Here is a 23,118-nt window from a genome sequence, read left to right on the forward strand (position 1 = left end):
CAAACTCGGTCACGTCTCATCTCTGGTTTCTCTGAGAGAGTCAGGAATGACGTAGTCCTGGGCTAAGTAATCGTTCACTTTCGCGTTTAGCGCCTGTGTTAGATCCGTATCCTTCTGCAATCGCCGATCAAGGCATTCCCACCGACGTAGTACCATCGGTTTGCTGGCCGAAAGCCGGGCGTTGTCGTACCTACTGCCAAAGAAAGCCGGACTCGTAGATTCCATTCGTGCTTCGTGCGTATCAGCGTTTGCAGCAGCTCGAAGCGCGTCTAGAGGGCTATTGGTTCGTTCGGCTTGCCCTCGCGGCACTTCATCATGTTGCTTAAGCTAGCGAGGTCCAGGCTGTTGAGAATGCGCGGGTTGACTTCTTGATATGATTCCAGCGGCAGACCTTGCAGATGACGATACTTATCGTATAAATTGTAAACTTCCGACAGTGCGCCTTCGGAAAGCTTGAGGTTCTTGGGTTCATGACGCTGGAAATGAGGAAAGTTACCTTTTGGAACTGGCTTTCCGTTCGGTTACTGCCTCCAGTCCATCGGTGACATATGGAGTTGATAGGTTGTTCTACCCCTAGTTCTCTAGTGAAACTCTTCTCCATTAGTGTGAGTTCTGATCCGTCGTCAACAAAGTCATAGGTTCACACTAACTTTGAAGTCCATGAAGAATACCTGGCACGATCCTGAACAGGATTTCAGATTGCTGTGGTATACTTTACAACTGCTATTAGTAGCTTGATCCTCACGGTTCCATGGAGGCATTGCGGCCGGAGCACTGATGAAATCGACGAATTGCATCGTGTAGAATGGTCCTCCTTAAACTTCCGTAAAACTGCCCATCTGCTGAGGTCTTTGAACCGCTTACACTGCGCTAAGGTCGGACAACTTTCCTTGCAGCCCACGCATTCCCTTATAGAGTCCTTAGAAGTAGACTTACTGCACTCTACAGCGACCGATGGCTTTCTCCACTTCGGAGTGAAGATTCAAGTAACCGTCTTTTTTCGAAAACCTAGGCGGGGATCACGTCTCGTAGAAACTAAAACGGCCTCAGCAACGAAGCGTAGCCACGAACTGAAGTCCAGGAGGGTTGGATTAGGATTACTTCGGGAGCTTTTAGCTCAGTCTAGCTTTAACGTCGGTGGCAACCTTTCCACGAACTCGTACACGCTATCTCATAGGCTGCGGTTGTCGCAACTAGATTTTCAACGCTGAGGGCAAGCTGGATCACAGTGTCGAGCCTTTCGAAGCTAGGAGACGGCAATAAACGAATCTTCTTGACAATTGCTTGTATGATCATCTCTAGCCGTCCGTACAACATCTTGGCCATTACTTCGTGCACGTGCAATGGACGGAGCAAGAGGCGCTTGACTGCTTCCAAAGTCTTGCCTTTGAGTCATTCCCGTAATCTGATGTATGCAATCGCGGCTGGGTTCAGTTCGCTGGTTGACGTTGCGTATTTAACAAAGCAGCTCATGAATACAGTGAAATGATATTTTGTTGATCGCATTCCCGTTTCCCACAGTCCGCCGAAGTTGGCAGCATTGGGCAGTATGAATTAATGCGCTTATACAGTGAAAACCGAAATGCTATTCATAAATTGTTACTGTTATTGTTCTTGATTGTTTTTGGAAGACTATGATAAGATTTTTAAATATAAAAATACTAACTACTTAACAAATTATCAAATTAATAGTACTTTCTCGTTACTTTATATTGAAAATTAAGACTTCTCTTTATGAAATGCAGATAAATTTAATTAATTTGAGTAAAATTTCCATGCCAGAACACTTGTTTTTTCGCTGTAAGAAACATCAGTTAGCATGAATTAATTGGGTTTTCCGCATGCATTATTTGTCCATGTTTACAAACTTGCCACCCGGTTCTGAGAACCCACGAAATATATTCGACTACAAAAAATCGATCCTTTTACCATTCGTTCAATTGTTTATATTTTGATCTACAGCGATCAAAACAAATTATCTTCGTTTATCATAACCATTCTAAAAATACTGCCATTTTGCCTGTGCTACTGAAACGAAAAAAACAAACCCACAAAATCCATTCGGCCGGCATCACTGCGGCGACGGATCATCTGCTCTCGTGGTAAACGATCTGCGACCTAAGTAAAACACAACAAACCGAAACGCTAATTACACGGGCACGGATCCGTTGGTGTGAAATTGAACTTGAACCCAAATTACCGCGTCGAGTCGTGTCCCGAAGGTGACACCTCCGCTTCCAGTTAGTACAGGCTGCTGCACGGCACGGTACGGGCGGGTGGGTGACGATGGTGACGGTGACGTTAGTTAGTCGTCCGAACGAAGACGACGACGGTGTTGGCGCGCGATGAGCTCAGATCATCTGGACCGAAGCGTAACCAAATTGATGTTTTTCGCGTGAAAACCGTTTTCCCGATCATCTGGGTTCGATTCAATATGATTTCGGTCGGCGGTAATCCTGCCGATCGACGAGTTAATATTTAGCGCGGAAATCATTCGTTCCGGAAATGACAACAACAAAGTAAATTGCACAGTTCACACCCACCAACCCCGAACGTGTGGCATGTAATTTCTGGTGGGCCAACAAGTCGCGGCCAAGCTGCTGCTCCGACGTAGTCAAAGTACGTTGATCATCAATCATTTTCCTAATTGCGGTGGTGTATGAAACGGTTGTAAATATGCCACCATCCTGACGGATTGATCTGATGGATTTAATGGGGCTGCCTTTTCAGACGCGTTAATCCATACGTAGATGATAAATAATATTAATAATAACCGAGCGTCTCCATTAGGCTGCAATATCTCACCTTTAAGCCACGTGTATTTTAGATCGTTATACATAAATGTAAACTTGCAGCCAGTCATTGCGACGTATTGCCGGTGTCATAATTCATCGGCAACGTATTAGTGCCAGGCTCTAAATAACGTGAATGTCAGCCCATATGTGCAGTTGGAGGATTAGGATCGGACTGGCGAACATACGCTGGCTGGTTGGTAGTGCATTTGTTTGTTTGTTTGCTTGAGCTTGCACATGAACCAGTTGGAAAGTTGTAGAACGACCACGTCTGTATGCGTATAGATACTTCCAATAGACAACAGTTGTAAAAGCTGTTTCACTATCGAGTTCAAACCTGCACATTGGCACATATGGAACACAGCCGATTGAAAAAGAAAAACAAATATGTCAAACCTGAAGAGAAAAGTTGTAGATATATGCAATGGCAGCAATTTATCATATGTTCGACCATTCAATTTCAACACAGTGTGAATGCTCGGAGATAAATTTTGCATTGATTGTCTCTTATTGGATATACAATCTTCATGATGCGTAAAACTAAAACCAAAATGTATTCACTCGATGTTTATCAACAAGCTTTATACTTTTCTTACACATCGGAAATTGGGAGTTGAGAAAAACTAAAATTATTTATACCCCCTGAACGTTCTCAGTGACAGCAACTGTTGTAACGATAAACAAACGTAACAATAACACGATTGGCAATAATTTTCCATTTACAAATCAATTTCCACCAGATGCTTAGCATGCTACAAACCAAGCCAAGAGAATAACATACATACAAATAAATCTAAATATCGCTGTTGGATTGAACCTTAAAAAACCGAGCGTCTCCATTGTTTATTTGCCATCCGTTCAACGGGATGATTTACTTTCGTGTTTCAATCAAATGGCCGGAATCTTTCCTGCTGCAGAAACCGTGCGAATCGAATCTGTGTATCCGCGCTTTGATCCGTTTTCCAATTTTCTCCCGCACCAAACGAAATAACAATAAGCTAGGTATGTGAAATTGCGAGCGATAGGAAAAGGGGCAACCGCACCGAGCCGCCGCATCAGAGCAGAACAGAGGTGGGACGTGAAAAAGTGTTAAATCATTGCAAAATTATTCGTATTTTATTTTCTGTTTATGTGCAATTCAAATCAGCGTTCGCAAATCAGTCGTTTCAGTGATAAATTGGAAATTAGAGCATTCATTAGTGCATGTGAATGACACTGTCAGCGGGACACTCACTACGCTAGTGTAAAAGGAGTGCCTGGGTAGAAAATTTCAAACGGAACAGAAAAAGGTAAAACATAAACAAGTAAACGGATGTTAGAAAGCCGATCCCATGTCCCGGCGGAACGTGGGACGACTCCGAAGAAGAAAAGTGAAACTGTGAGAGCTGAAGTCAGTGACGCGACCGACGCGACGGCGTGCTGCTTCTCAGGTGGTGAAAAGTGTTGAAAGTGTTTAAAGCAAAAGGCGAAACGGCCACGCAACGATCCGGCAGCGATTAGCCACCCAGTGGGAGTGCGTGGCGAACGGATATGCTGGACCTGCAGCGACACATCGATTGTCCGCTGTGGGAAGTACTCGGAAGCCCGCTGATACCATGGTCCGGAATGCGGTATGCCTGCGTGAAGGTGCTTCACGCGTACTGTAAGGTGTTCGATCAGCAGGAGTTGTACGATTTGGTGTTAAGGTAATTTTGCAAACGGCATTTTGCTAGTACAGATGATTACTGCTTTCAAAAATATTCATAAATTAAGGTTTGAGGGTTGTGAGCTATGCTTTTCCAGCTTCCTCAATGTATTTTCATATCTTCTATGGCGGTAAAAATGACCCCTTAATAAAAATATGTTAGTTCAAATATTGTATGCAGTCATGTTATTGTCATGTTATTCAAACAGCCCAACCTTACTTATTTTTAGTCTTGAAAGATATTATTTTTCGTTTTTTATCAATTATGTCAATCAAAACTAGATCAAATTTTGATACGAAGTGTTTAATTTTTAATAATTAAATTTGATTTTATTATGCTATTCATCGCTATTCGGAAACTGATAGACAAAATCGAAAACTTTTCATTGAATAAGCACTTATATAATGATTCCAATAAATTTTGTTATCAGGTCGTGTTAAAAATGCGAACAAGGACTCAGACTGTTACTTGAATAAAGCACTAATTGAGCCTGACAAAAATATTGTGGAATAATAAGTATTCCGCTGTTTCTCATAGAAGCAATACGGAACCATTTCTGTTTATATAACATTTTGTTTTAGTGCTTGGTTTTGATGGTAAACTTTCCGTTGCAAAGTCATAAGCCGATGCTTCAAAACGGGTGGACTGTCATGTCTATTTCTCACAGTAAATTTGATAGTCTATAACTATCGAATCATTAAATAAATCAGGGACTCACGAGAGTATATCACCTCAGCGATTTCTGAATTCTATTTGATAACTTAGTATAATGGTATCTCTTTGTCTTTACATCACACGAACACTATCTTTCTACAAACTATCCCTCCCAGTTAGCTTCGAGGTACGATGCTGGTCTAACAACCCACTAAATAGCTCCGTTATCATTTTGTACTATAACAGCCGACTGAACATTTTATCGATAATGAAGAGTTATGTTTTTAAGGTAGAACTACATTTTACCACAGGGTGTCCATTACATAATTCCATAATTTAGATTCTTGTTACCGTCACGAAAAATTGAAAGGTTTTGAACACCAATGAGTCTGCTAATAATGAGTGGATTTTCATGGTTTAGACACCGATCGACTCATAATAGATGTAGCAATTATGTGATATCTATTATAACTTTCTTTTTCAATCACTAATTCGTGAAAATTGACGAAAATTTTCAAGGTAAAATATTGAGGGGCTCTGTAGCCGCAAGGTTACCGAGTCTGCTTTGGCAAGCGAATGGTCGTGGGTTCGAATCTTAGTAGAATCAAGCCATTCGATGTTCAAAGTGACTTTTAGCATTGGTTTATTCTCAGGCCCCTCATTTACCCTTCCTTAATGCTGCATTCTATGTTATCCCAATAAGGCCTATTGACAGTGCAAAATGAGACCCTTATAGTTAAATGCACTGGTGTGCAGTGCCAGGGATGGCTATAATTGGGGACAGCGCTATCATGTGGAACAAGGTGGGTAAAGTAGAGAAAGCATTGAAAGAAGGGTAAAACCCAATTACACACAAGCACGCATGAAATTCAATAAGCATATCGCTCACTCAATAGCGATTATAGCAAATAAATGCAGTGCAGGTCATACAGCAAACACCCGGGCGATATCACAATAGATCTAACTATACTGGTCGCAGTGATGAGTCCATACAAAAAAAAAGGTAAAATATTCCTATATATTTCCTTCGTGAACCCCCTTGCTTCCCAGGCAGGGACAACAGTTTAATACACCAGCTATTTTTTGTGATTTTGATTACTTTCGTTTTAGAAAAAAAAGTGACAAATTCCCTTGTCCCAACAGGGTGCGATTTAAATCCACAAATGCAATGCAAGCTATGATCTTGTCAAGCAATGATTCGAAAAATATCAACTGGAGGCTATTTCCCTGCTACTTACTGGGCTGTAAACAGCGAATTTGGAAGATTGAAATTCCCAGTGATTGATATCTTTTTCTGTCCGGTGGGCTTACGATAAAACGTTTATTTATTTTGCTTTGTTGAACGACAGAAGGAGAAGGTAGTTTGTTTATGTGCTCTAAATACTATCAATTTTCATCTAGGCTGTAGAATCACAACATTCAGTATGGTACATTTACATGTGTTTGTATTTAATGAATGTTGACTATGCAAAGCGCTGGGAGCTACGCAGATCTATATCGCTATTTCAAGACTATTTTTTGAAAATGCGTGGCGAATACAGTTTGCTTTAAAATTTGGCGGTCAATGGCACTGACGAACTGACATGACACATAGAAGAAAATCCTTTAAAAACTATCGTCCTACACATTTTACTTGCACACAAGCACCCTTTGTTATACATGTTGCGGAGTACCTTGCATTTGAAGGGTTTTATGATGTAGTGCGCGCCAAACTTTGCTTTTTTGAAAAAATGGTTTTGATTGGATGGAACGATGGAATTAACGCGAGTGTCTCGTCTGTTTGTCTGTGGTCAATGTATCAAAATGAAGCTTGTATTAAATCTATGAAATTATTGTGGTTTTATCAAATTATAGCATACACTTCGACTTCATTTAAGTTTGCCATGGAATGGCTAAACATGGCTAAATGGCTAAACATATCTCATAAGAGAGTGAACTCAAATGTTTCCTCTTTTTCTTTCAATTTCCGACCCTAATCAGGACTTCAGGTTCTTTATGTATTGTTTATCTTCTCCTGGCATTTTCTTTAATAGTTCAAAGGCTTTGACTGCAGAAGAATTGTTCGGAATACTCATTCAAACACCGCATCAAGATGTCCCATACAAGTGTCCTATTGAAATAGTTATCTCAGACAAATATTCTATCCAAATATCGTGTCAAAGACCTATATGCAATCCAACCCAATCCAAATCCAATCCAATCCAAAACCAATCCAAATCCAACCCAAATCCAATCCAAATCCAATCCAAATCCAATCCAAATCCAATCCAAATCCAATCCAAATCCAATCCAAATCCAATCCAAATCCAATCCAAATCCAATCCAAATCCAATCCAAATCCAATCCAAATCCAATCCAAATCCAATCCAAATCCAATCCAAATCCAATCCAAATCCAATCCAAATCCAATCCAAATCCAATCCAAATCCAATCCAAATCCAATCCAAATCCAATCCAAATCCAATCCAAATCCAATCCAAATCCAATCCAAATCCAATCCAAATCCTATCCAAATCCAAATCAAAACCAAATCGATTCCAAATTCATTCCAAATCCAATCGAAATTCAAACCAAATCCAACCCAAATCCATAATCAAATCCAAATCCTAGTCCAATCCAATCCAATCCAAATCCAAATCCAATCCAACTGGGAGGAGAATAACCTATCGGAGGAATTAAGTGGTTTGTCCCATCTACAAACAGGGTGATCAGCTCGATTGCTGCAACTATCGCAGCATAACGCTGGTAAGCGCCGCCTGCAAGGTACTCTCCCAGATCCTACTACGCCTTCTGTCACCGATAGCTCAAGATTCCGTAGGGAAATATCGGACAGGTTTCATGGGAGCTCGCGACACTATGGACCAAATTTTCTCCATCCGACAGATCTTTTGCAAAAATATTGGGAGTGCAACGTGGCCACGCATCCCAAGTAGCACACTTTAGGTCCATTTGGTTTAAACAACCGGATTACAACTGAAATTAATCATAATTCGGTTACCACAACTACTTTATAACAACCGTGCTGGTAGGGATCTCACCTTTATTGATTTTAAAGCAACATACGATATACTCGATCGAGATTAGCTATGGCGCATAATGCTCGAACACAGTTTCCAGGATAAACTGACGCGACTGATTAGAGCTACATTGGATTGAGTGATGTATTTCGTGCGCATCTCGGGAACAGTCTCAAGTCCCTTTGAGTCCCTCGTGGCAAGGGTTGAGACAAGGTGACGGCTTATCCTAATGCCGGTAGCCAACTCCTAAGCTATGCAGATGACTTTGGTATCATAGCCAGGAACTTTGCGACGGCAGATGAAATCTGCGGCAGACTGAAAGCGGCGTCTAGGGGGAGGGAGGGAGGCTAAAAATATATGCATCGAAGACCAAATATTTATTTATTTATATAAGACAGGGGCTTAAAGAAAACAAACGCGTGTCTCCAGCGGACGATAACCGTTGCGGCGACGAACTAGAACTAGTGGTAGATGAATTCGTGGATTTGAGTTTGCTGGTGACCACGGATACCAACACTAGTGACATCCAACGGTTCATTCAAGCGAGAAATCGAGCCTACTTTGCCCTTCGCAAAACACTACGATTAAGAAGCATACGCCAACTGTGCGAAACTGACAATGTACAAAACCTTTATCAAGCCGGTAGTTCTTGATGGGCTTGAAACTGTGACGCTTTTAACGGAGGACACGCGCGCTCGCCGCGTTCGAGCGGACGGTGTTGCGAACGATATTTGGCGGAGTACAAACTGAAAGCGGAGAGTGGTGGGGGCGTATGAATCACGAGCTACAGGCACTGCTTGGGGAGATTCCCATCATACATCTGGCGAAAATCGGAAGGCTACCGTGAACCGGACACGTCGGAAGGATGCCGAACGACAGTGCGACAAAAACAGTTCTCTTCAACAACCCCAACGGCACCAGGAACAGGGGGACTCAACGTGCAAGATGGCTCGACTAGGTCGAAAGAGATTTGCGACTTCTAAGTCGACTGTGAAATTGGAGAATAGTGGCCCAGGATCGAGTTAAATGGAGACGACTGCTTAAAACATGACGAGCCACATTGCGCCAAGCCAGCTGACAACTATTTACTCCCTCTCCATTAGTGATTAGGAATTTGATCCAAACAGTTAATTTACAAAATCGTCTGAATTGAATAAAAAATGATAGAATCTCATTGTTAATGCTCTTGTAGCCACAGTAATAATAAAAATTCTTGCAACAGACTTTTCATAGCGTTACTTGTGATATCCAGCGGTACACGATCTAACACGAACTGCCTCACTCATCCCATTTACGCGGGAAGCTGTCAAACGACTCCTGACGCTTTCTCTCTCTGTGGCAATTACACGCTACCGGCAACTATCCAAATAGTGTGTGATTAACACACATTATAACTTCAAGGGAAATCCTCTAATATGCTATAAACACCAGGAGCTACATTACTGAAAATTCAATTGTTGCTTCTGCGCCTTTTAGATGCATAATAAAACTATAACTGTGAGCGCATTCATGTTTTTATTAACTTACAATTCAATCCAACCAAAGAATTCAGAAAAAGTCAGCAGGGTCGTGTTCTGGACATTAACACATGATTAATCTAGAACCTACTTCTGAATTGAACAGTGCATTATTTTATCAATTTACACTATAATAACACTGTAACTTTTTGGGGCACAGGAAAATCGACCGGTATTGTCGGTTCTCCCGATGTCCCAGTCCTAAAAGCCAAGCCATGGGTATAAACGTCCTTAAAAACATGAAATTTCTTTATCGACAAACTTCGCAGCCGGTTATTAGAGCATAGAACAATTACGGGGCTAGTGCAACGATCCTACAGACTAGCAGCATCACCCAACCGAGATTTGAACATACGACTTGCTCTAAATTTGGATTTATTCGAAAAATAATTCTGACCCATTTTCATTAGAATAAGGTATTGTTGACACATTTTAGACTGATTCAGTCCAATTGGGGACTCTAATTTTCGTTTACTTTTTACCGCAATAATGGAGGCCGTATATCAGCCCTGTTGTGACAACTGTTTATATGACTAATTGTGTTGCTTGGGAGTGATACCTTGGGGAAATGCTGTCTTGCATGCAAGGTGTTAATCATCTGCGGCATATCGGTGATACTTCACAATTTTAGCATCATCTTGGAGATCAATTTCACAAGTTCATTATGGGAACAAACATTTTGTCCAACAAATAGATTGTGGCACGCGGGGCGTGGCATGTTGCATCGTCTTGTTGAAACCACAGCTCCTTCATGTTTGAAGCACTCAATTGTGGTGTACTAATGTTAATGATCTCTATCCTATCTAATGTTACGTTCTGGCTGGCATCATATTTGAAGAAAAGCGCAGCACTGAATGACATGCACTAAATGGTTTACGTAAAAAATCTGCACAATTTTCAGGTGTTGTGCAGATGTCAGTCTAATAATGATAAAATGGCAAAGCAAATTAAACACACAAACAAAACAAGTGACAAGTTTTCAAAATTATACACATATGTAGCAAAATGTGTATTTGCAACTTATATGTACCTCTATATCTCTTTTAAACCACTTTTTATATGACGTTTAGTATACAATTTGGCACGTTGCTAACATTTGTATAAAAATAATCGTTGTTGCTCAACCTGCTGCAGCATCCTAGAATAGAAAAATTCTAAGAATTCTAGAAATCCGATTCGCTGATTGTTGTTAAATTTTGGCGAACATTGAATTTTCGTTTTATAGCCTGTATACAAATATTCACACTTTTTCCTAGTACTTGGTCAAGTCCAATCGGGGAACCCAATGCCAAGGTCAGTGGTGAACATCTTTGAACAAATATGTATTGCGGCTTTTACAAGCAATCACATCTAAATGTGTAACTCTTCCGCTGCTTATCTACCCTCCATGGAAATAAGCCGCGGACGCCAAACTTGCTTTCAACTTTGGTGAAACGATTGATTTATGCCAGCAACCGCGTTTCGTTCCGGTATTGGCGAGAAATGTGAAGAATTGTGCGGTTTAACAAGATGGAAAACAATTTGTGCCTCAAAGTATAACATAAATAATAGACCGCACACACATCAGTGACCATTACCCCAACCGACCAGGAGGCCATTCCCGGCAGAAACATATCAAACCGGGCCCGAGTCCGGGTCGGGTGGCCAGCAGAAGCGGGTGAAGCGCTCGCGCTGCTGCTGAGATTGAGTAGCCAATAAAAATAACAATGTATGGTGCGAGATCAACAATAACAGTAACAAGCCGAGGAATAGCCGAACCGAGAATTGACGAGTGACGATTGACTGCATGTCGTCGGCGTCGTCGTCGTCGTCGTCGTCGTCGCTGATCGCACTAGGTTTCGGAATCTAAGCGCGGCTGATACTCATGGTGAGAGTACACGAGTCGGAATGGGGGAAACTGTTTGGTTCGGTCGTTTTGCTGTCCGAACGTGTAAACAAGAGTGCGAGCGCTATGCTAACGGCAGCGCCAGCGGCGCACAAGAAAAAATGATTCATTCATAAAGCGAAAAAGCAGGTGGTCAAATTAATATTCCTGTTTTTTTGTTTTTGAAAAATTGCTGCACTTTTTTTTCTAATGTTAGATTATAAAGTTGCAACAGGAAATTCTACTTAGTGCTTGACTAGAAAACAGCTTTATCAAAAAAAAAATGTATTTGTTTATCTTTTTGCTTGTCATCGAATCAGTTGACAAAATTTTAAAAAACTGAAACATTAAGTTCATTGTTATTTTCCGCTCAAGGTGCAATTTTTTTGAGGCATTTTTACATAAACTAAATGACATTTGACCATTTCAGAATACTTTGCTTGCATCAAAGTCCAAATTAAATATTTAATTTATTAAACTTCTTTGTGGGAATGCTTCATAAATAAGCTATTTTAAATATTTCCTAATAAAAATAAACTTTGAATTGGTTTTTGTCGATCTAATTAGTCTATGCTACTGTTTTACTTAAGTAGTTATTCTTACTTTTGAACAAAATAGTTTAAAATTTAAGGATTGTTACAGTGTTCTTGGAATTCTAAGATTACAATTATTTCAATTCACTCTTATTGAGTTTATCCTGAATCTGCTGTAAACTCAAACCCTTGGTCTCCAGAACGACCGTCAGCGTAAACGCAAACGCCAACGCGCACATTATGCCAAATATCCAGAACAACCAATGGGAACCGACAGCTTCTTCCAAGGGTGAGAAAAACTGCAGCACAAGAAAGCCCAACACCCAACAGCTGGATGTCACGATCGAAGCTGCTATCGACTTCACGTTGGCCGGAAACATCTCACCCAGCACAATCCACGGTATTGATCCGAATCCGTTGCAAAAAACCGTAACAAAAACTATCAACGACGTTATCGGCAGCCAGCCCATGCTGTTCACTGCGTCCGACTGGATGTAATCCATGTAGAAGTACAATCCCATGGTCCCATGGACAAGGCACATTCCGGCAGCGGAAAGCAGTAGAAGAGCTTTGCGGCCAAATCGATCCGCAATCAATGGCGTTACACCACCGGCAAGCATCGCAACAGTACAAACTGAAATCGTTGAGATAGCAGGTTCTAGACTGCTGCCCGTTTTAGCGAAGATCGTTTGACTGTAGAATACGATCACGTTGTTTCCGGATAGTTGCTGAAAACTGATTAATCCAACACAAATGACCAGGGCCTTGATATTACCTTTGCCTTGGAAGAGGTCCCTAAGGCTAGCCTTGCTATTCATTGCGTTTTCTATACAGTTCTTTGTTTCCTTCAGCTCTTCCTGAACCTCATCAGTTGGTTTGCCCCGCAGAAAACGCAATGAAGTGATGGCATCTTCAAACTGGCCCTTGGTGATATAAAATGTAGGAGTTTCCGGCATAAAGAAAAACACTACCATGAATGTTATCGGCAAAGCCAAACAGGCCCACTGCAATGTTTGATAGCTTACGTACGGTCCGATTGAGTAAACATACAGAGCTCCACCTTGAATTATAAGAAAACAAGAAGTTCACCATAAACCTACCAACTAACGATACTTACCTGCCATCAGCAAAGGCATCAGCGACCCCATAGCTCCACGGTACTCTTTACTGGCAATCTCTCCAACGTACATCGGCAGCACGGTCATCACGAATCCTACGCCGAAACCTTGGAGCAGCCGAGCTGCCAGAATTTGACCGACTGTGCCCGTCGTGAGCAACAGGACCCAGCTGACGGTGAAAAGAGCAGAGCCAGCAAGCAGTGTGAACTTGCGACCCCATTTCTCAGCCAGCAATCCAGCGATGAAAGGAGCTAATTTTGAAAAAATTAAACTTTGTTATGTACAGTTTGAAACGAGTGCAATAGATGGTCATACCTACGAGTGCACCAAGCGCCACTAACGAACCGATCCAGGATGCTTCCAGCGCAGTCGGAGGAGTGGGTAGTGGGCTTATGCTGGTGTCGTTAGAACTGTACACCGGACTCATCGGGGACGTCCATCCCAGGCTGGCTCCGACTGACAGCGAAGCCAGGCAGGCTGTTGCGAAAAGATCCATTTAATCATCTTATAACCGAAAAAATGTCAAGTCTTAATAGGTCTTAATAATGAAGCAGTCTTCTACTCATCAGCTTTCAACCCGTTATCTGCTAAGTGGTTGAACTTATTGCACTAGGAGCAGTTCGTTTTAATTACCTGTCCCACCAGCCAGAAATTGCCATATCCGACTATCTTTTTCCATTTTATGGTTTTGCTTAACGTTTTTTCCGAATTTCACCACTTGTTAATATGTGAATTCATTTAGTTTCATTGATTATTACCAAATAGGTGATAAAATACAATGCGTTCCGAATATTTGCTTGATCTTGAAGTCTTTTCATAGTTTTTAGGTCTTCCGAAATAAAACTGATTTAAAAAAATTCAATTTTCTAGCGTACAAGGTCACTTACACCTCACTAACCGGCATGATAAATCAATAACTACTATTCATTGGACGCCAATGAAATCTTAAATACCTTCTGGTGGCACAACCTACTCTTATCTATTCTTCTGATTGTGTCGTTTTCTGGTACGTAGCCGGTCGGTAGTCTGGACATACCTATAGTATCATGTGAAAGTAGTAATTACGTTGATTTAGACTGATGACGAAAGTTTTAGTAGCAACCAAACGGTAGACCCTTTGGGTAAATACGTCTTTGACATCTTTCTCCCAACTGGAGAAACATTTTATCTACTCCAGATAGCTACAACCCTGTTAATGATATCGTAGTACAACTAAACATTTACAAAACACGAACAAGTAGGAAGATATATCTTCAAGTTTGTGTAAGTGGGTCTTCCCGGCAACGGAAGCTAACCACTCAAATCTTTCGTTGAAAAGCTAATGAAAACCACTTGAGAGAATACTATTAACTATAAGAATAGAAATATGAATAGCTTGGCTTTTTTATGTGCTGAACAAACATTGGAGTTCCGGTTTGTAACAATGTATTCGACTGACTATTCCTAGTGCCACTTAAAAGTAACAATTTTACAATCAACGAACAATCAGTGCCAATATCTGCATGTGACGGGTAGGATTCAGAATCTACGATGGAATTACAATATAATGAAATGAACTTATGACTACTTTGACCGAAAAAAGATCCCAAATAATAGCCCCTCTAACTCCAGGATACGCGATTGGAAAACGATACGTGTTGCCGTGAAAGTCATTAAGATTCTTCTTATTACTACAAAGTCGTCACTCGCAAACCATTTTCACCCATCTTCCTGCTTGGGTAAAGAGGAACGATATACAAACTTAATAAGCGTCGCCTTAATGACCATCACTTAACTAACTTTAGGCTCTTTCCCCTTCCGGTATTTTCTCTCCCTGGAGATATTATTTTGACCTTTGTTTCATTACTTTCTTCTACCATTCTCTTCGTCTATTGTAAAGACTACCGTTATTGGAAATTAATTATTTCCTGACCGCTTTATGAAGTTCAAGACAACAAAACATGGGGTTTATCTCTTCGCGAGCCATGATAACCATGTCTGGGAGAAATTATTCTGGAATATTCTCAATTTTCTCACGTGTGAAAGCTGAAGCTGTCGTCGGGCTAATCAAAGATTGTTTGTAGTACAGAGATTCGATCAAAGTGACTCCGTAAACCTATAATGACCCAAGGTACGTTGAAATTACGTATTAAATTTTATATGCTCTAGCACATAATGAGTTAATAAGAAAAGCATGCCAAACTGAAACGAATTTTAATTTCGTTCAAAATCGGAATAGATAGAAAAAGTTGAGGTACTACCCGGAATACGGGTACTTCCAACAATACTTTTTGTTTAAGAATAGCTTATTCCACTGTTGAACTAATACCCATGAAACGAGCGCTTGATAAGCTTTTATACAACAGAATTGTTTCTTAGGCTTAGCCCCATAGGGTACTATCCTAACACCGACCGCTCCCGTATAGGGATGCCCTAGTCTTCCAATACACATCTGGGATCGTCACAAATAGGATTGTTCGGACGAGGTGGATTTTTTCGGGACACCGGGTTCTTGCCGACTCCGTGGCAGGTTGTCGAACTCCGCTCGAGTTTCACAACAGCACGTGATTAGGAGATAAAGCCTTGCTTTCCTCTGAGTCTAAAGACAGACAGTTTAGGGAACGGCTGTTGACAATGGCCTCCGCGTTGACCAAGGTGTTGAGTGACTCGTCGTCCAGCTCTCGGTCACTGTTGGAGGCGCTCAACATCGCCTACTTCACCGAGCGCACCATGCACTCCCACACGCCGCCCTTGTATGGAGCCGATGGCGGAATAAATAGCCATTTATTATTAGCACTGGTCACAGTCGCAGCAAATCCCTGCAGAATCTGCTTTGCCAACACTCTTTCCGTGCCGTGGAAATTGGTCCCGTTATCAGAATGGATCTCGGCCGGGGCTCCTTTGCGACATACAAAGCGACGAATTCTTTTCATGCAGGCTTCAATCGATAAACTGCATACTACATCGCAGCTTATTTCAGCTTGCCGCAGCTCATCCAGGTTAAGATAACCTCCAATCTTCGCCTCGCCGTAGATTGTCCGTCTAGGGTTTCCTCATAGCGATGTACGATCGCCACAGCCCTGATCAAGACTTGGAAAAACGCGCACAGTCGACGTACGTAACTCTTCTTCAACGATTGGTTGTGGCGTTTTCTGCTTCGGTCACCCTTCGACGCGTTGGTACAAAAACGATGGTTCCTGGTACCAGCAACTTTTGACGTCTACGGATGGGCCGTTCCCCCCAATTCGCAGCGAGATCCGCTGTGTCCTAGGGGTGTGTCATCTTAGGTAAAGCTTGCGGGATACAGAATTTCATATTTAGCCGCTTGCTCCGAGGCAGACGCTGTATGAGCCGTCCCGCACCTTGGGAACAGGTACTCAAGTTCGCATCTTCAAGCTTAGCTGCTCCAGTATGTACAAGAAGCAATGGTATGGCCATCGATCGTCAGATCTTCAAGGAAACGGTAGGTAAGGGCTTGAGAGAGTCAGAGCTAACTATATTTGATACTCCTTCCACTGCATACTAATTGCCAAATAGCTGTGCAGATTTGCATCTGTTAGCGAGCTAAGATTCCACTATCATGATGGCGTCATAAAGCTGCTTGGAAAAATTATCTAAGTATTGCCACCTGGCCAAATACCGACGAGCTAGGAACCAGTTGACTACGATTCTGAGGAGGAAAAAGCGCCAAAAGGAGGACAGAGATCGTGAAGAATTAGAGCAACTATTCCGAGCTAATGACACGCGCAAGTTTTATGAGAAGATGAACCAAAATCGGAAGGGTTACACACTGAAATCTGACATGTGTATAGGGACGGGAGAGGGAATCTAATCGCAAACGAGCGCGAGGTGGTCGACAGATGGAAGCAGTTCTTCGATGAAGACCTCAATAGCGAAGTCGCAGAAGGAGGCGGAACGGAAATTAACCTAGGACCGCCCATGGAAGATAGTAATGCCCTAACACATGATCTCCAAGAAGTCAAACGAGAAATCGGACTGCTGAAGACCAATAAAGCCGCTGGGAAGAACCGCCTACCGGCAAAGCTTTATAAACATGGCGGAGAAACGCTAGCAAAGGCTCTACACTGGGTTATTTCGAGGATTTGAGAGGAGGAATAACTACCGGACGAATGGATGGAAGGAGTGGTTTGTCCCATCTACAAAAAAGGTGATCGGCTAGACTGCTGCAACTATCGCGGTATTACGCTGGTAAACACCGCCTACAAAGTACTTTCCCAGATCCTGTAACGCCGATTGTCACCGATAGCACAAGGTTTCGTAGGGAATTATCAGGCGGGTTTCATGGGGGCTCGCGCAACTACGGACCAAATTTTTACTATCCGACAGATTCTTGATCTTGCAGAAATGTCGGGAGTACAACGTGCCCACGCATCACATCATTATTGATTTCAAAGCACCATACGATACAGTCGATCGAGACAAGCTATGGCAGATAATACACGAAAACCGGACAAACTGACGCAACTAATCAGAGCTACATTGGATCGAGTAATGTGTTTCGTACGCATCTCTGGGATACTCTCGAGTCTCTTCGAGACGCAGCGAGGGTGACAAGGTGACGGTTTATCTTGCATGCTATTCAATATCGCTCTTGAGGGGGTGATCCGACGAGCGGGCATCGAAACGAAAGGCACGATTTTTACCAAGGGTAGCCAACGTCTAGGCTTTGCAGATGACTTCGATATTATTGCCAGGAACTTTGCGATGGCGGAGCCAATCTACGAAAGCGGAGTCTAGGAGAATTGGGCTAAAAATAAATGCGTCGAAGATCAAATACATGAAACGAAGAGGTTCAAAGGAAACAAACGCGCGTCTCCCACGGACGGTAACCGTTGACGGCGACGAACTGGAAGCGGTAGAGGAGTTCGTGTATTTGGGATCGCTGGTGACCGCGGACAACAACACTAGTAAGTAGATCCAGCGGCGCATCCAAGCGGGAAATCGGGCCTACTTTGCCCTTCGTAAAATGCTACGATCAGGAAGCGTACACTGCCGCACGAAGCTAACAATGTACAGTACTCTTATTAGACCGGTAGTTCTTTATGGACTTGAAGCCGTGACGCTGCTCACGGAGGAGATACGCGCCCTTGCCGTGTTCGAGCGGAAAGTGCTGCGAACGATATTTAGCGGAGTACAAACTGAAAGTGGAGAGTGGCGGAGGCTTATGAATCACGAGCTACAGGCACTGCTTGGGGAGACTCACATCGTACATCTAGCGAAAGTTGGCAGGCTACGGTGGTCTGGACACATCGTACGGATGCCAGACGACAGTGCGACGAAAATAGTCCTCTTCAACAACCCCACCGGCACCAGGAACAGGGGGCCCAACGTGTACGATGGCTCAACCAGGTCGAAAGCGTTTTGCGACTTCTGAGACGACTATGAAAATGGCGACGAGTGGCCCAAGACCGAGTTGAATGGAGACGAGTGCTTGAAACAGCACGAGCCACCTCGGCTCTATGCTGAAGAAGAAGAAGAAGATGGCGTCATAAGTTTGGTCAATACAGGCCAGATAAACTCATTGATTTATATCTTTGATTCTCTGACATCCCTGGAAGTAAATCTCCAGAGAAGTATCTGCGCCGTCGTCGTTGGGTAATCCAATTGATTCGTGTGGAGAAGCGCGTTTGAATCATGCTGGAGTGCTCTAGCAAGGCTAAGGAACATGAATTTGTAGTATGTGGTAAACGTATGTCGAAGAGTCAAGAGTGGTCGTCGGTTCACTGTAAACTTCGGACGGATATGACGCAGTTGTGAGTCCAATTTCAGAAGGGTACTTACTCTTAGAAGCAGACTGGGGACCTTCTGCCCCAATGTCGATCGTAGGATCCGAACGACTTCGTTGGTGCAGGGTAGCAGTTAAAGCAGTTAAACAGTTTTAAACAGTTTTTACTGTCAATCTTATTGTCGATTACAAAGTTCATCAAATTTTCATTCAAAATACTCCTCATTGTCAAGAGCACGCTTGAATCACTCACTCACCCCACTGCACAGCTATGATTCATCGTGCTCATCACAATTTTTACAACAATTTAACAGCTTGTGACTTCCATTAACCGAACTCAAACACAAAGTAAGTAAATTAACAACCACAAGAAGGGGGGCTGGCTAACCCAACCCAAATCAAACTCCATTATTGTCAGTCATTAATCTCGACCGAATTTACGACGCGCTCTAAAATTCATTACCATTTAGCGATTGTACGGCCACATTTGAAGCATAAGCATTTCCGACAGCAAACAATCACTTGACGCGATGCGAAGCGAATTGAGTGAGTCTCTGAGTTGGACGGCAACGTTGAACGGCAAATCCTGCTGCCTGCCTTATGAGGAAAAATCAACCCTCTTCATATCAGAGCTTCATCAGCTGAGCGTACGTAGAAGACACCGGCTGCCGGCGCGGCGTGGCGCGACGGCAAGCAGAGCAGAGTACGGGAAGAGCAGTGGAAATCGCGATGACGATGGTGGTTTGTTTTCATTTTGCTTTTCCTTCCGCTCAAATTATCTCCATGCATTGCGAGCGAGCTAATTCAATTAAATTTTACGATCGCTGTGTGCGATTTTACGAAACGCCCGGCAACTGAAACGCCACGGAAGGGTACGGATGGGTGGGCTGCTGCTGGTGAGGAAATCTCGGTCTGTTTGAGATGATGCTAAACAAATCGTAATGAAATGCATTTGCTTATAGTACATAGTAGATAGCACCTACATTGGAGCGAGAGTGCGGAAAAGATCCGAAGCAAAGAGACAAGACTCGCTTTCGTTTCTGCCATTCGTATCTCTCGATTAATTGCTGTTGTAAGTTTCTCTGCTAGAACGGTTTAACCGACAACCGACCGTGCAGCTCCATCGAAAACTTAATCGCTTTCTTTTAAGTAGCTTTTTCGCCACCAAGCGGACACTAGTGGTGTTCTGTTATACTGCATCAACGATAACGGTCCCGCTTTAATTTTGTCATTTTTCTTTTTTTCTTTTCAGAAAAACCTGCCAGGAGTGTAAATGTCCTCGGGAGACGCATGCCGTTTATCACGAACAGCTAACTTCGGTGCGGGAACGGTTAGGATTTAAGCATGACAGCAATACCAGTCGAGTCGATCCGCGTCAGATGGGTTACACCTGGGTTCCGCCAGGCATACTTACCTCAGCAAAGGTAAGCCGAATGTTTCATGCTTGGACCTATGCTTATTTAATTATTTTTCTTTACAGATCCAACGATACTTTGATGTAATCCCATCGGAAAAAGTTCCTAAAATCGGCACTCAGGGCGAACGGTTCCGGGACAAACAGCTGGCCTACCAACTGCCAAAGCAAGACTTAGCCCTAGCGTATTGTAAGCACGTTGAGGAACCGAACCGAAGTTCGTACGAAGATTTTGTGGCAGCACGAAACGAAATCGCTCTGGATATAGGTACGTGCTTCATCACAGCCCATCTCCTCTTCCCAACAAAAATGACACAAAATTCCTTTTGTAGGTTACGTAAAAGACACTCCATCGGCGTGCAAATGTGCCGGCTGTGGCGAAATGCTAAACCAGGGCGAAATGGCTGTGACGGCACCGAAGTTTCGGGATCAAATTCTGTGGCATCCGCGATGCTTCCAGTGTGCAACCTGTGATGAGCTGCTAGTCGATCTAACGTACTGCGTCCATGACGACCAAATCTACTGCGAGCGGCACTATGCCGAACTGCTGAAGCCCCGCTGTAACGCCTGCGATGAGGTAAGTGACCACAGTCCGATCCTTGCTTTGTCCGATGCTGTTATGATTCATTACACGCTGTGTCTCGAGTAATAAAAAGCGCTTTGGCTTCGGGATGCAACCAATTAAACAAAGCTACAACGGTGTGGGATGGGATTAATTGATTAGGGCGCCGATCCCACCATGCCAAAAGCCATTAAACAGTATGTGATACACTGATTTATTGCCACTATGTGCCGAGACTAGTCCACGTTGTGGATGGTTCAATAAAGAAAGCATGATTGAAGAAACGCTGCTAAAGACACACTGACTGTTTGCACTGAACCAACAAGCGGGCAAACATTGTCGCTTTATTTATGTCATTCTGGGAAAATGTGTACGGAGGAAAATCACTTTCCAATGTGTACCGCTTTCCATTATTGGCACACGCAATAAAAGCAAATTGATATGTTTGCCTTGACGACACGTCGCGCCGCGACGCGCTGGCAAAAGTGTGGACAAAAACCTTTTTCCCGCTTTGGGGCGCTGCTGTTTCGCAGCGTATAACAGTTATATGGGGCAAACTTTTCCTTACGGGGTGATTCGGTAAGTTGAAACCGTCTGAATTATGGTGCTTTATTTAACCGATAAAAATGAATTGATTCACTGGCAACGCAAACATTCCGGACCGAACTTTTCGTTGTTTTCTCTGTTGAAACACACGACGACGCTGCATGGAAGAAGTGACTTTTATTCATCGGACGAATGAGTGTAAGTTATTCTATTCGTAGCCGTTGGAAACCACAACTGAAAGTTAGGCAAATTGCACCGATTGTTGTCGGTTGTCATTTGTGTTTATCACTTTTTAGCTACAATAAAATGAACTTTATTCGAATACTGCTGTCGATGGCAGGCAAGATAGAAATGTTTCTAAAAGTGTGTTTATTTCAACTGCAATGCCTTGAAATTTGATCAAGTAATCAAGTAATGGTAAGCAAGAGGCATTAAAATTTAAATAAATTAAACAAAATTAGCACAGAAAGAGAGAGAGATGTTAAAATATTAAGATAAAGTTGGAAAAACTTAAGGTAAATTTGATGAAAATTGAGGCGATATTTACAACCGCCGACAATATTGAAATGACGTTGCATATAAATTGGTAAAAAAAAGTCAGAACTAAAAAAAAAATGAAAAAGTAGAGACAAAATTAGTTACAATTGAGACTGGAAAAAATCTAATACTTAATATTGAAGTAAAGCGTAATGTAGACGTAAATATGTGATTTGATTTGAAAATTTAAATTGATATAAAAAAATTAATAATTGACTCAAAATTACAGTGTGACACATATGTATTCGAACCAAAACAACATCATGTATTTTTGTAAATAAAGGCAGAATTTCGAATTTTACTTTTAGAAGTGGTTTACCCATAGATACAGAACGCAACAAACAATCACTACTCTATTGAATCGCTTTTTGCCTGGATCAAATGCTTTTTAAAGTCGTTACAAGCGGCACGCACCACTTCCATCGGAATATCATCCCATATTTTGTTGATAACTAACTTAAATTCATCTAAATTATGATATTTATAATATTTATATCTGCTGCTTGCACCGCCATATACAAAAATCCAGTGGGTTCAAATCAGGAGAATTTGGAGGCCATTCCTTTTTCCTGTTGAAAATCGCAATCTTCTTCACCATACATTCCCCGAACGTAAGGTATCAAATGTTGCTCCAAGACCATTTCTACATGGTATTTTGCATTAACTGTCACACCCTTGTCAATAAATACAAGAGAAAGTTTCCCTTTCTTTGCAATGCCTCCTCATACTATGACCGTTGATGAATTTTGGGATCGCGGTACATTCCATTTGTGCTTTGTAACGTCCATGATCGAAACCGACCACAATCGATCATTTTGAGCATGTTGCAGTGTTTGAAGAACAAACAACTTCTCATCAGAAAAGATCACCTCTGAAACACCGTGCCGACAGAGTGGCAGTTTGCATCTTTCCTGTCGTTTTTGTTTTGTTGCTTCCGTTAATCCATGGATTTTACGTTTTTTGAATGGTTTCATATGCAGATCCATTTTCAAAATTTGACGAAGAGTTTTCCTTTTTATATTCAGCTGAACCGGTCGCAACTGCGACGAATTCGTTCTCGAACAAACTTTTTGACCTCTGCAGTTCTAACACACCGTTTTCTTCCGAGATTTTACGGGTTTCAACATATCCCGTCTCGATAAATCTTTTTAGTG

At 42.3% G+C, this 23,118-nt stretch overlaps 1 protein-coding gene across 10 annotated transcripts in view; it reads left to right on the forward strand.

Annotated features, from left to right (window-relative positions):
- LOC128738109 (four and a half LIM domains protein 2) overlaps positions 1–23,118 on the forward strand; it is a 335,738-nt gene that overhangs the window by 141,834 nt on the left and 170,786 nt on the right. For 5 of the 10 annotated variants that reach the window (XM_053832968.1, XM_053832967.1, XM_053832965.1 and 2 more), the window contains 3 exons: positions 20,158–20,329; positions 20,386–20,587; positions 20,652–20,896. In XM_053832968.1, the coding sequence (XP_053688943.1) occupies positions 20,158–20,329; positions 20,386–20,587; positions 20,652–20,896 (619 nt within the window). Of the gene's footprint in view, positions 1–3,939; positions 4,478–20,157; positions 20,330–20,385; positions 20,588–20,651; positions 20,897–23,118 lie in introns of all 10 variants that reach the window. The other 5 variants (XM_053832971.1, XM_053832969.1, XM_053832973.1 and 2 more) reach the window with 2 other exon arrangements.

This window comes from Sabethes cyaneus, chromosome 2 (genome assembly GCF_943734655.1).
Source record: "Sabethes cyaneus chromosome 2, idSabCyanKW18_F2, whole genome shotgun sequence".
In the NCBI taxonomy this organism is placed as follows: domain Eukaryota; kingdom Metazoa; phylum Arthropoda; class Insecta; order Diptera; family Culicidae; genus Sabethes; species Sabethes cyaneus.